The sequence below is a fragment of the Leucoraja erinacea genome, chromosome 1 (assembly GCF_028641065.1).
Source record: "Leucoraja erinacea ecotype New England chromosome 1, Leri_hhj_1, whole genome shotgun sequence".
In the NCBI taxonomy this organism is placed as follows: Eukaryota; Metazoa; Chordata; class Chondrichthyes; order Rajiformes; family Rajidae; genus Leucoraja; species Leucoraja erinaceus.
The window spans coordinates 42,019,947-42,034,253 of record NC_073377.1 but is presented as its reverse complement, the minus strand read 5'-3'; the positions used below and the strand labels follow the sequence as shown (position 1 = coordinate 42,034,253).

General features: G+C 45.5%; 1 protein-coding gene across 1 annotated transcript in view; it reads right to left on the bottom strand.

The window, feature by feature from the left end:
- The window catches only part of epg5 (ectopic P-granules autophagy protein 5 homolog (C. elegans)), a 129,716-nt gene extending 122,354 nt beyond the window's left edge, over positions 1–7,362 (bottom strand). Inside the window, 2 exon segments of the mRNA XM_055633414.1 lie at positions 4,563–5,606; positions 7,234–7,362. Of these exon segments, the coding sequence (XP_055489389.1) occupies positions 4,563–5,606; positions 7,234–7,284 (1,095 nt within the window). The 5' untranslated portion in view covers positions 7,285–7,362.
- Between the last annotated feature and the right edge of the window lie 6,945 nt (positions 7,363–14,307).

Below are 14,307 nucleotides of genomic sequence, written 5' to 3'. Positions count from 1 at the left end.
ATGCTTAACAAGGAAATCAGGAGGGCAAAAAGAGGGCAGGAGATAGTTCTGGCAGATGAAATTAAAGAGAATCCAGATATTTTAATAAGTACTTTAGGGAAACAGGGTAACCTGAGAGAATTGGTCCCCGCAAAAACCAAGACATCTATGTGTGCGGCCAAAAGACATGGGCAAGATCCTCAATGGGTATTTCTCCTCTGTTTTTACTGTAGAGAAAACATATGAATGCTAGGGAACTTGGCACAGTTAATAGAGATGTCAAGGACAGTCATTATTATGGGCATAGGTGTGTTGAACTTCTTGGGGCATATTTAAATAAATCTCCCAGGTCATATCAGATAAAGAATTATGCGGGAAGCTAGTGAAGAAATTGAGGAATTCATGATTAAGATATACGAATAATCCTGACACATGGGTAAGGTGCCAGGTGACTGGAGGGTGACTAATGTTGTGTATTTATTTAAGAAGAGATGCAACGAAAAACCTGGGTGCTATAGACCAGCAAGCCAATCATCTGGGGGCTGATTTATGGGCATGTCCCAATTAGGCTATTTTTCAGGCGACTGAAACAGCGACTGTCAGAGTGGAACACACATGCACACACACACACACACCGCAGGCAGGGGACAGGGCAAGCGGGGGGAGCGCTGTCTGAAATTCACATGGTGCAAAGCCGTGATGTAACTAAAAATAGTTACCTTTAAATGTTATCTGCCTGTAATTATGTGGGTGGGATTTATATGTAGTCTGTGGCATGTTTGCGGCTGGGATTTTGGCGCAGACTCCCAAGGAGTTTAATTTAGTTCGAAGAGGATCGGGGAAGAGACATAGTTTTTGACCATGCACGAACATGACCACGAGTATGATTGAAATGTACTTATACAAGAAGAAGCGTTTATGAATTATTTTACGTTTGTACTACTACAATAAAGAAACTATTAATCAAAAGAGACTGTTTTTGGAAGATTTATCTTTCGACGGCATTGAATGTCTTGTGGAGAACTCGTGGGTGCGTATAGATTATCTTCTGACCCGCAGTCATCAATTAAAGTGATTATCGAGGACTAAATCCTTGCGACGTTTCAAAAAACTGTCACTACATCTAGTCAAAAGGTTTTGTACATGGAAGAGCATGTCTTACAAATTTGAATGAGTTTTTGAAGAGGTAATTTAAAAGGCTAACATGGGCAAGGCCATCGACTTTGTCTATGTGGACTTCAGTAAGACCTTTGAAGAGGTTCTGCATGATAGGCCCCTCTGAAAGGTTAGATCGCATGATCCATGGAGAGCTAGCTATCTGGATGCAGAATTGTCTTAATGGAATGCTACCGGGGGTGGTGGTCGAGATGAAGACGATAGTGGCATTTAAGAGACTTGTGAATAGGCATATGGATATGCACGGAATGGAAGGATATAGATTATGTGGTAGATAAGAGGCAGGTCTTGGCATCATGTTCGGCAAAGATTATGGGCAGAAGGGATTGTTCTTGGGGTTTACTGTTTGATGTTTTAAGATGGTTATCAAAAACTACAGCAGACTTTTGTTCTGCTCGGCAAGTGTAAAAATGTAAACTGCACTATGCTGATAAGTGCGTGGTGCTGTATTTTGAGAAGTCAACCCAGGGTAGGATCATCACAATGAATGTTCGGGTCGTGGGGTGTGTGTAGAGCAGAAGAATCTAAGAGTACAGGTTTTCTGTACTGTACTGTACTGTAAAAAAATTACGTGGTTAAAGTGCATTGTCAGATTTTAATAAAGGCCATTTTTATACATTTTGGTCTCACCATGTAGAAATTACAGCTGTGTTTATACATAGTCCCCCCATTTCAGGGCACCATAAATGTTTGGGACTCATGGCTTCACAGGTCTTTGTAATTGCTCATGTGTGTTTAATTGCCTCCTTAATGCAGGTATAAGAGAGCTCTCAGCACCTAGTCTTTCCTCCAATCATTCCATCACCTTTGGAAACATTTATAGCTGTTTTTTACCATGAGGACCAAAGTTGTGCCAATGAAAGTCAAGGAAGCCATTATGAGCGGGAAACAAGAATAAAACTGTTAGAAACATCAGCCAAAAGGCTTCAGACATCAGACATTAGGCTTACCAAAATCAACTGTTTGGAATATCATTAAGAAGAAAGAGAGGACTGGTGAGCTTACTAATAGGAAAGGGAGTGGCAGACCAAGGAAGATCGCCACAGCTGATGACAGAAGAATACTCTCTATAATAAAGAAAAATGCCCAAACACCTGTCCGACAGATCAGAAACACCCTTCAAGAGTCAGATGTGGATTTGACAATGACCACTGTCCGCAGCAGACTTCATGAACAGAAATACAGAGGCTACATTGCAAGCGCAAAGCATGGAGGAGATAAGGAACTGCCCAAGATCCAAAGCATACCACCTCATCTGTGAAACACAGTGGTGGCGGTGTTATGTCCTGGGCATTTATGGCTGCTGAAGGTACTGACTCACTTATCTTAATTGATGATACAACTGCTGATGGTAGTAGCATAATGAATTCTTAAATCTATAGACACATCCTAACTACTCGTGTTCAAACAAATGCCTTAAAACTCATTGTCCGGCAAGACAATGATCCCAAACATACTGCTAAAGCAACAAAGGAGTTTTTTTAAAGCTAAAAACATTGTAAATTCTTGAGTGGCCAAGTCAATCACCCGATCTGAACCCAATTGAGCATTTTATATGCTGAAGAGAAAACTGAAAGGGACTAGCCCCCAAAACAAGCATAAGCTAAAGATGGCTGCAATACAGGCCTGGCAGTGCATCACCAGAGGAGACTAGTGATGTCCATGAATCACAGACTTCAAGCAGTCATTGTATGCAAATGATGTGCAATAAAATACTAAACATGACTGCTATCATTTACATAATATTGCTGTATCCAAAACATTATGGTGCCATGAAATGGGGGGGGGGGGGGGGGGGGGGGGGCGGGGAATTTTTATAAACCCACCTGTAATTTCCACATGGGAAAACCAAAATGTATAAAAATGGCCTCTATTAAAATCTGACAATGTGCACTTTAACATTCGTGGTTTTTCTCTATTACAAATCTCAAATTGTGAAGTACAGAGGCAAATAAATACATGATGTGTCTTTGTCCCAAACATTACGGAGGGCACTGTGTGAGGTTGCGGGGTGACTTGGATAGGTTGGGTGAGTGGGCAGATGCAGTTTAATGTGGATAAAAGTGAGGTTACCACTTTGGTGTCAAGAATAGCAAGGCAGATAATTAACCGAATGGTGTCAGATTAGGTGAAGGGGAGGTGCAACAAGACCTGGGTGTGCTTGTACATCAGTCGCTGAAAGTAAGCATGCAGTTACAGCAAGCAGTGAAGAAAGCTGATGACATGTTGGCCTTCACTGCGAGTGGATTTAAGTTTAGGGACAAGGAGGTCCTAATGCAGTTGTACAGGGGACTGGTGAGACCACACCTGGTGTGTAATTTTGATCTCCTAATTTGAGGAAGGACATCATTGCTATTCAGAGAGTGCAGTGTAGGTTCACCAGGTTAATTCCCGTGATGGCGGGAGTGACATATGATGAAAGAATGGGTCGACTGGACTTGTATTTGCTGGAATTTAGAAGGATGAGAGGCAATCTAATGGAAACATAAAATTCTTAAGGAATTGGACAGGCTAGATGCAGGAAAATTTTCCCGATGTTGGGGTAATTCATAACCAGGGATCACAGTTTAAGAATAAGGGGTAGGTCATATAGGACTGAGATGAGGGAAAACTTCTTCACCCTGAGAGTTGTGAATCTGTGGAATTCTCTGCCACAGAAAGCAGTGGAGGCCAATTCACTGGATGTTTTCAAAGGAGTTCGCTATTAGGGCTAAGGGAATCAAAGAATATGGGTAAAAAGCCAGAACGGGGTACTGATTTTGGATGATCAGCCATGCTCATATTGATTGGCAGTGCTGGCTCGAAGGGCCGGATGGCCTACTCCTGCACCTATTTTCTATGTTTCTATTATTAAGCTGGAAAGAGTTCGGAGAAAATTTACGAAGAAGATGCCAGGATTTCAAAGGCTGAGTTTTAGAGATAGATTTATTACGTGGAGTGTAGGAGGCCGAGGGGTGATCTTATAGTGTACAATATTATGAAGGGAGTAGATAGTGTGAATGCAACCAAGTAGGAGAGTAAAAAAACAGTGGACATATGTTTAAGGCGAGAGGGGAGGGATTTAATACAAACCTGAGGGGCAACCTTTTCACTCAGAGTGGTGGGTATATGGATCAAGCTGTTAGAAGAGGTAGTTGAGGCAGATACTATAACATCATTTAAAAGACACTTGGACAGGTACATGGACAGAAAAAAGAAAGAGGGATATGGGCCACTCTAATCAAATGGGATTGGCTTAGATGGGGCATCAAGTGCAATTCATTGTCTAATTTTCATTACCAACTCTAACAGTATACAACTACAACTGCAATAAAATATATTGCTTCTTAGAAGAAATCATTAAACAAATAACATTTCAAAAGTTTAGAGGGCAAGTTCAACTGAACAAAACTAAAATAAAGGCAGACCTGAATGGTCAGCTGCTCTTCCTTGAATGTCCATAGCCTTTGCTCAATACTGTTATAATTACATATCATTGTTTGTTGTTCTGCTGCAGCCAACTGAAGTTGTTTCCTACATCTTCCATAGTTCATAAGTAGTTCATAAAGGTCATTTTTGTCTTGATTGGCCACAGAAAGAAACTCTTCCGTGTAAGTATCGACATTTTCTATCCACGAACCTAATGCAAAGATTTTCAGCTCTTCTTTCGAAAATGGTACAATTTCTGATTCACAAGGAACCTCTGGATACAATGTCTGGAAATGGGCCGAAACCTGCTTTACAGATGCAGTTCTAGAATCTCTCTTATCCTCAATTGGTAAATCTGGGTACAATCTTTCAAAGGTCAACTGTGCAGGAAGATTGGCAACAGGTTTTGGCAGATCCATGCCAATGACTTCTCTCTCGCCCAGAATCAAAATAGCAGGATTTTTCATGTCCTTTCTCACCATTGTCTCCTTTTCCTTCTTGTTAACTCCTCCTTTCTGAGAAGAAATATTTCCATGGTCCACTGAAGATCCATAAACAGTAGGTTCAATAACACTAGAGTTTTGTTTACCGTCATCACTGGCAGTCTTACTGGAACAAGGCAGCCCAAGAGCTTCTGTAACTTTAATGTTTTCAGACACTTGGTGATTAAGGTTGGAGCTTTTATTAGAGTTTAATTTTGTCTGATTTAACTGAAATTGTTTCTGTTCGCCATCTAATGCAATCAACTGTTTTGAATCAAATTCAGATTCAACTATTGCAATGGATGCAATTTTTGTACACAATTCAGGCTCATGAAGTATTTCCACAGGCACTTCAGCCACCACTGAAGTAGGAAGCAATTGGTAATCCTCACTTTGCTCCTCTGTGTTTGGTTTTGAAACGGCTTCATTTTGAGATTTATGACCTATAGTAGAAAACTCTACTTTTGCTGGTTGACTGGAAATCAATTCCTGGTTCAGTTCTGGTTCTGGTCTAGAATTTTCTATTTTCTTGATATCTGTAGTACCCTTTTTCTTCTTGTCCTGGAAAATGAAAAGGCAGTTACAGGAAATATGCCATTATGCTTATAAAGGGTAGAGAAGATTTATGATGTTGCCAGGACTCGAGGGCCTGAGATATAGGGATAGGTTGAGCAGCCTAGGACTTTGTGTCTATCTTCGGTTTCAACCAGCATCTGCAGTTCCCTCCGACACATTATACCAGGTACCCTTGCCAGTCATCTGCCCCCCCCCCCCTTGTTTGAGGAACGTCTTCACCAGACCCTCTCCCCCAATGTATAGCAGTGGAAGGACCTAGACTGTGGTTCTCTGCCACATAGCCTTGCCGATAGCTGCACCAAGCTTCAGTGCGTCCCTCAACACATACTCCCTACAGTCTAGAATGGGCCATAGGTAGACATAAAATGCTGGAGTAACTCAGCGGGACAGCAACATATCTGGAAGGAATGGGTGACATTTCGAGTCGAGACCCTTCTTCAGACTGATTAATGTCTGATAAAAATCCTTAAAGTCTGGAATGGGCCAGTAGGCAACATTCCCTGATGGATATCTCGCTCTGCTGGGAGATCAACAAGTTTCGGACAGACTAAAGAGCTTCTTTCACCAAGTTAATGACCTTCCAGCAGCACTTCATGTCCGTCCCTGAATGTGTCCCTGAGAACAGTCTGTAAATCAGAGAGTCTTCTGTTACGGAACTGTTCAGGACCCTTGCATCATTCTCCACACTCTCTTCACAAATCCACAATCTGCAAAGAGGTGGGTAACTGCCTCCTCTCCTTAGCAGCCATCCTGAAGGCAGCGTGTACTGGTAGTAAGATTCAGATGGTGCAGGGAGGATCTGACTTGGAGGGCCCTCGTTACCGCCACCGAAGTGGGGTCTTGGGAGTTTGAGAGGTCTGGTGTATTTACATTTCTTCAAACAAAACTCTGATTATCCCCTGGGCTGGGAAGATCATCAAAGACCCCTCACACCCCCCATGGACGTTCAGGGACCAGGAGTCACACGAAGTGGGGTCTTGGAACTCGTTAGACTTCTTGGAGAGGTCTGGTGCATTTTTTTACTTTTCTTCAGACAAAAACTCTGAACTATTTCGTTGTTGGAGGCCCATTTAAATGAATTGAATATTTGCACTTTATCATTTTATTTGTTTATGTGTGTATATATTTATTTGTGGTATATGGACACACTGATCTGTTTTGTAGTAAATGCCTACTATGTTCTGTGAGCTAAGCAAAGCAAGAATTGCATTGTCCTATCAGGGACACATGACAATAAACTCACTTGAACCACGCCACAAGATTGATCGAGTCCCTTTCCTGCACAGCCCCTTTCTGTGTTGACCACTGCCTGGTGGACTTGTGGTCAAGGGTTCCTGGCGATGTTCAGCTAACTGGCACATTGCGCAACATTTGAGCCAGGCCATCCTTGTATCACCGGGGACTGGTAGAACCTCAGCAGGTAGTGACACTTAATGCCCAGGCTCTACACAAACCCTGGTGCAGCCTGACCCCACATCTCCCCAAGCACTAAACCACTAATGCAGATCCCTGCGGTCTTCCTGCGGCCCCTGAAACTACCTCGCGCCCAGGGTGACACCTTTAGTTTGAGTCCCAGCTCACACGGAAAGCTTCGCCATCCCTCTTGTATTACCTGGCCTTTCGCTGTCTGCCGAGACTTCTTCGGACGAGCCACTTCCGCCATTCTCGACCCGTCCCGGAGCCGCGCCGCGCACGCGCATGCATGCGTTGCTGGGAAGGGTCACGGGGTTACACGTCACGTGGTTGGCAACCGGGGGCGATGACGGTGACGCGAGGAGGCGGAGACGGTGACGCGAGGAGGCGGAGACGGTGACGCGGGGGACGGTGACGCGAGGAGGCGGAGACGGTGACGCGGGGGCGGAGACGGTGTCGCGAGGGCGGAGACGGTGACGCGAAGACGGTGACGCGAGGAGGCGGAGACGGTGACGCGGGGAGGCGGAGACGGTGACGCGGGGGCGGTGACGCGGGGAGGCGGAGACGGTGACGTGGGGAGGCGGAGACGGTGACGCGGAGGCGGTGACGCGGCGGCGGCTCAGGCCAAAGGCTCAGGCGGCGGCGGCGGGTCAAGAGGCGAGTCGGCTCCCGTGCGCACGACGGTCTGGTCCTCGGTCACTGGTGTCCAAACTTCACATTCAGAGCAGCACACTTGCCCCAACTCAACTGGATTGTTTTAAAGGGGTGGCAACCGTGTTGGCAAGAACAACAACCGAGCCGAAGCATCAGAGTGTGCTGATTGCTTATGGTGGCGTCTTCAATGGGTCTGAGGTGGTCAGCTCTGGTTTGAACTGTAAAGAAGAGGCATTCACTCACTCAGTACGATCAGCTGGACCAGAACCTCATCTCTTCTGCGTGTATTCAGCACAGTCACAGACATCAATCTTTGATGTCATCAATCTTTGATGTCTGAAGAAGGGAAACGTCACCCATTCCTTCTCTCCAGAGATGCTGCCTGTTCTGCTGAATTGCTCCAGCTTTTTGTGTATACCTTCAATCTAATCTTTAAATATTTATCTACTTCCTCCTTAAATATCCGAGTAGTCTAGTTTCCATAGTCGCCCCGGGTAGAAGTGATGTTCTATACCATAGGACTGCCCTAGAAACGTACATCTACTATGCTTGATCTCACTCGGTCTTGCTACCATGTGTAGAAATAAAGAACTGCAGAGGATGGTAGCTACACAAAAGGACACAAAGTGCTGAAGTAACTCAGCAGGTCAGGCAGCATCTCTGGAGAAATTGGATTGGTAATAGGTACACAAAATTGCTGGAGAAACTCAGCGGGTGCAGCAGCATCTATGGAGCGAAGGAAATAAGCGACGTTTCGGGCCGAAACCCTTCTTCAGACTGATGCATAGATGCTGCTGCACCCGCTGAGTTTCTCCAGCAATTTTGTGTACCTTCGATCTTCCAGCATCTGCAGTTCCTTCTTGAACACAATGGATTGGTAATATTTTGGGTTGAGTACCTTCTGTCAAAGTGCTGGAGTAACCTCCTGGGTTACTTTGTGTCAAAAACAGCGTGGGTTGGTTTATAACATATACACCTTGAAGAAATCAAGCTTAACACATTCTAAAAGTTCTTCCTTGGTATCCTTGTTAGTTTAATTCGCCAAATCGACATGATTAAAATCTCTCATAATTGCAGTTTCCCCATTTATGATTTGACCTATTGTGAAACCACACCTTGGGGTCACGTAGACTACTCCCACCTACATCTTCATTCCCTGTTATTCATTATTTCCACCCAAGATTAGTCCACATTACTTTCATTAGTATCTAGAACACTACCAAATCCCTGTAGTCACAAGGGACTGCAGATGCAGGTTTACAGAAAATGCAGGAGTAATTCAGTGGGTCGGGCAACATCTCTGGAGAACATGGATAGGCAACATTTTGGGTTTGGACTGTTCTTCAGACTGCTTGTGGTGGAGGGGGAGAAAGTTGGAAGGGAGGTGGAAGTGGGACAAAGTCTGGCAAGTGATAGGCGGAAACAGGTAAGAGGTACGTGGGGGGGGGGGTATGATTGGCAGATGGTTGGATAAAAGCCAGAAATGAACAGAAAAGGTGTGAGGTAAAGAGATAAGGGTAGAAGAGTGTTGAGCTTCTGCCAGCACATGTGCGATAAAAAACATCTCCGTTTTTTCCCACTGGGTACAGCCGGTGGCTTCACAGGTGACGGAGACTGAACCAGCATTCCCAGTGATGAAACGGGACTGTGGCGCACGCGGAGGGGCGTCGCCACTGGCAACGCAGCCGTTGCAGAAGTGGGTTGTGTTGGTATAGGCGGATTAATGCCGCTGGATATGGACGGAAGTACACTTGTACGGTCTGGATAATACGGAGGTGGAGCTGGCTGGATATGTTGTCTGTTATGCCTGTAGGTGCCGCCATCGGCACTGACCAGATATGAGCGTGGCTCAGAAGCAGTTCCAGAAATTACACCAAAACGGTCATGGCCTTTGTCAATCTGCAAACAAACAACCTGGTTAACGGTGGCAGCAGATTACTTGTTTTGTCATACCACTGTTTTTGAATGTCACGCTTTTGTTGTAACATAGAAACATAGAAATTAGGTGCAGGAGTAGGCCATTCGGCCCTTCGAGCCTGCACCGCCATTAAATATGATCATGGCTGATCATCCAACTCAGTATCCCGTACCTGCCTTCTCTCCATACCCCCTGATCCCCTTAGCCACAAGGGCCACATCTAACTCCCTCTTAAATATAGCCAATGAACTGGCTTCAACTACCCTCTGTGGCAGAGAGTTCCAGAGATTCACCACTCTCTGTGTGAACCTGGACTGGACTTCCAATGGTGGAACCACCTGTGGGATCAATGCCTGATCCACCACATGCACCATTGCTCGGGTCTGCCTTGACAATAAACGTTGAGCAGGTGAACCGAAATTGGGGTCGCAGGAGATGTTGCGTAAGTTGAGTAGATCCAGGAACACATCGGAATTAGCTCTGTAGGAATGTTCCATGAACTGTTTGGCACTTTTGACAGCCCACTCAGCTAGTCCATTCGACTGTGGATATTCAGGGCTGCTGGTGATGTGGCGAAAACCCCATAGTGCAGCAAACTCCTTAAAATGTTGGCTGGTAAATTGACTGCTGTTATCAGGTAACAGTATGCACGGAGCTCCGTGGTCTGTAAAATGGCTAGCAAGCTTCGAAACTACTCCGCGAGAAGTGGGGCTGCTAAGAAAATCAATGTCAAACCATTCAGAATACGAATTGACAAATACCAGGTACTGCTTGCCATGCCACTCAAATATGTCAGTTGCCACTGTAGACCACGGGAGGACAGGAGCTGGATGTGAAAGAAGTGGTTGCTTTTGTTGATGAGGTGCCTGCTGTTACACACTGCACAGGATGCCACATTCTTGGTGATGTATTCGGCCATGCCAGGCCAGTAAAACATGTTTCTTGCCCGTAGGATGGTAGCTTCAGCGCCTGGGTGCCCTGCGTGGACAGTGTCAAAATACTTGTTGTGCAGCGAAGCAGGGACCACAGCCTTGTGTCAATAGACAATAGACATTAGGTGCAGGAGTAGGCCATTTGGCCCTTCGAGCTAGCACCGCCATTCAATGTGATCATGGCTGACCATTCCCAATCAGTACCCCGTTCCTGCCTTCTCCCCATATTCCATGACTCCGCTATTTTTAAGAGCCCTATAGCTCTATTTTAAGAGCCCTTTCTATCTGTCCTTTTACAATAATGCCACCCTGCAGCACTACCTCATCACGGACGGCAAATAAAAGCCGAACTGGCAGCGGAACGTTATAGTGTTGATCTGGCCAGCTGCGCTTAATGGCAAGCGACCGTAAAGTACTGTCAGCAGCACTGTGAGCAACCATGTCCTCCATACAGGATGAAGGAATGAAAGACACAGTCATTAAGATAAAGTCATCATCCGGCGAGGACGGACCCTCACATGTCCTTCGGGGTGCAAGCGAGAGAGTGTCAGCTAGGTGCATATCCTTACCACGTTTGTAGGTCAGAACGGTGTCATATTTTTGAAACTGCAGCAGCATCCGCTGTAGGCGTCCTGGAGAGGCATGAATCGGTTTGTTAAAGGTGCTGATCAGAGGTTGGTGCTCAGTTTCAATCTTAACCGTTTGTCCGAAGATAAAGTCATTACATTTCTTGCAGGCAAAAACAACCGGCAATAGTTCTTTCCCAATTTGGGCATATCGTTGTTCTGTGTCAGTCATAGTGCACGAGGCATAGGCAACAGGCTTATTACCGCTACCATCATTTTGAAGACATGCTGCGTCTAGTATGTGTCACAAATCAGAGTGACCGGCCGTTTAGGATCAAAGTAACGAGAGCAGGTGTACAAGACATCTACTGCTTAAGAGTGTTGATCGCCCTCTGCTGTTGCTCGTACCAGGTCCAAGCAGTGTCTTTGTGCGTAAGCTGCCACAACGGGTGATATTTCGGAATAAATTTGCTCAAGTAGTTAACCATGCTAAGGAATCTCTGCAGATCGAGCATGTCTGTGGGTGCTGGGGGCTCATTGATAGCACTGGGTTTTGGCACATCAGTTTTTAGGCCATCTTTAGTGAACACATGGCCTATGTATTTCACCTCACTTACCCTGAATTTACATTTTTGAGGGTTTAGCTTGAGGTTAATGGCCTTGGCACGATCCAGGACCTTCGTCAGATTAGCTTTGTGTTCTTTGACAGTTTGTCCCGCAACGAGGATGTCATCCATTAAATGGTGCATGGCTAACCTGCAAACAACTGCTCCATAGCTTGTTGAAATACTTCACCAGCAGAGCTTATGCCAAAAGGCATGCAAAGAAATCTGTAACGCCCGAATGGTGTGCTGAAAGTGGTTCACTTGGAGGAGTTGTGTTCGAGCGAAATCGGCCAGAATGAACTCTTGGCATTAATAATAATAATAATAAATTTTATTTATGGGCGCCTTTCAAGAGTCTCAAGGACACCTTACAAAAATTTAGCAGGTAGAGGAAAAACATGTAAGGGGAATTAAATAAATAGTAGAGACATGACTAGTACACAAAGTAAATACAGAATTCAATACAAAACACAGTATGAGGCAATTAATGCACAGATGAAAAGGGACGGCATGTGGGGCTAAGGATAGGCAGAGGTGAAGAGATGGGTCTTGAGGCGGGACTGGAAGATGGTGAGGGACACGGAATTGCGGATCAGTTGGGGGAGGGAGTTCCAGAGCCTGGGAGCTGCCCTGGAGAAGGCTCTGTCCCCAAAACTGCAGAGGTTGGACTTGTGGATGGAGAGGAGACCAGCTGATGTGGATCTGAGGGACCGTGAGGGTTGGTAGGGGGAGAGGAGGTCAGTGAGATATGGGGGGGCCAGATGGTGGAGGGCTTTGTAGGTGAGGATCAGGATTTTGTAGGTGATCCGGTGGGAGATGGGAAGCCAGTGAAGTTGTTTGAGGACTGGAGTGATGTGATGCCAGGATTTGGTGTGGGTGATGAGTCGGGCGGCTGCGTTCTGGACCAGTTGGAGTCGGTTGATGTAGGTGGAGCTGATGCCAAGGAGAAGTGAGTTGCAATAGTCCAGTCGGGAGGAGATGAAGGCATGGATGAGTCTTTCTTAGTACTGTGAATACTGTGAATACAGATAAATATGATCAGCCATGATCATATTGAATGGCGGTGCAGGCTCGAAGGGCCGAATGGCCTACTCCTGCACCTATTTTCTATCCACTTTGGTAGCAAAAACAGGAAGGCAGATTACTATCTAAATGGCGTCAAGTTGGGAAAAGGGGAAGTACAACGGGATCTGGGGGTCCTTGTACATCAGTCTATGAAAGTAAGCATGCAGGTACAGCAGGCAGTGAAGAAAGCAAATGGCATGTTGGCCTTTATAACAAGAGGGATCGAATATAGGAGCAAAGAGGTCCTGCAGTTATACAGAGCCCTAGTGAGACCACACCTGGAGGATTGTGTGCAGTTTTGGTCCCCTAATTTGAGGAAGGCCATTCTTGCTGTTGAGGGAGTGCAGCGTAGGTTTACAAGGTTAATTCCCGGGATGGCGGGACTGTCATATGCTGAGAGAATGGAGCAGCTGGGCTTGTACACTTTGGAGTTTAGAAGGATGAGAGGGTATCTCATTGAAACATATAAGATCGTTAAGGGCTTGGACATGCCAGAGGCAGGAAACATGTTCCTGATGTTGGGGGAGTCCAGAACCAGGGGCCACAGTTTAAGAATAAGGGGTAAGCCATTTAGAATGGAGACAAGGAAACACTTTTTCTCACAGAGAGTTGTGAATCTGTGGAATCCTTTGCCTCAGAGGGCCGTGGAGACAGGTTCTCTGGATACTTTCAAGAGAGAGCTAGATAGGGCTCTTAAAGATAGTGGAGTCAGGGGATATGGAGAGAAGGCCGAAATGGGATACTGATTGGGGATGATTAGCAATGATCACATTGAATGGCGTTGCTGGTGTGAAGGGCCGAATGGCCTACTCCTGCATTTATTGTCTATTGTCTATTGTTGCCGTCACCGTTGTTTTGGAGGCAGGCTGCTCCTAAGCCATACTGGGAGGCGTTGCAAGTCAGTGTAATAAGCAGCTTAACATCGAAGTAGGTGAGGGTGGGGGCACAAGACATCTGTTGTTTAAGAGTGTTGAATGGCCTCTGCTGTTATTCATGCCAGGACCATGCAGTATCTTTGTGAGTTAGCTGGTGCAGTGGGGTTGATAGTTCGCTGAAAATCGGAATGAATTTCATCAAGTTGTTTAGCATTCTAAGGAGTCTCTGCAGACTGGTCACATCTGTGGGTGCTGGTAACTCGTTGTTTGCAATAGTCTTTGATGGATTGGGTTTGAGACCGTCACTGGTGAACACATGATCCACATAGTTGACCTCACTCACCCGGAATTTGCACTTTAGGGGGTTAAACTTGAGGTTGATCTCTTTGGTGCAGTCTAGAACCCTTTTTAAGTTTGCGTCGTGTTCTTGGATATTTTGTCCAGCAATGAGAATATCATCAACAATAATTGAGCTTGGGTAGCCAGCAAATAGTTGTTCCATGGTGCGCTGAAATACTTCACCTGCCGAGTTTATGCCGAACGGCGTGCGGAGAAATTTGTAGTGTCCAAAAGGTGTACTGAAAGTGGTTAGTTTGGAAGAGTTGTGATCCAACGGAATCTGCTAGAATGAATTTTGCATCTAGAACTGTGAATACTG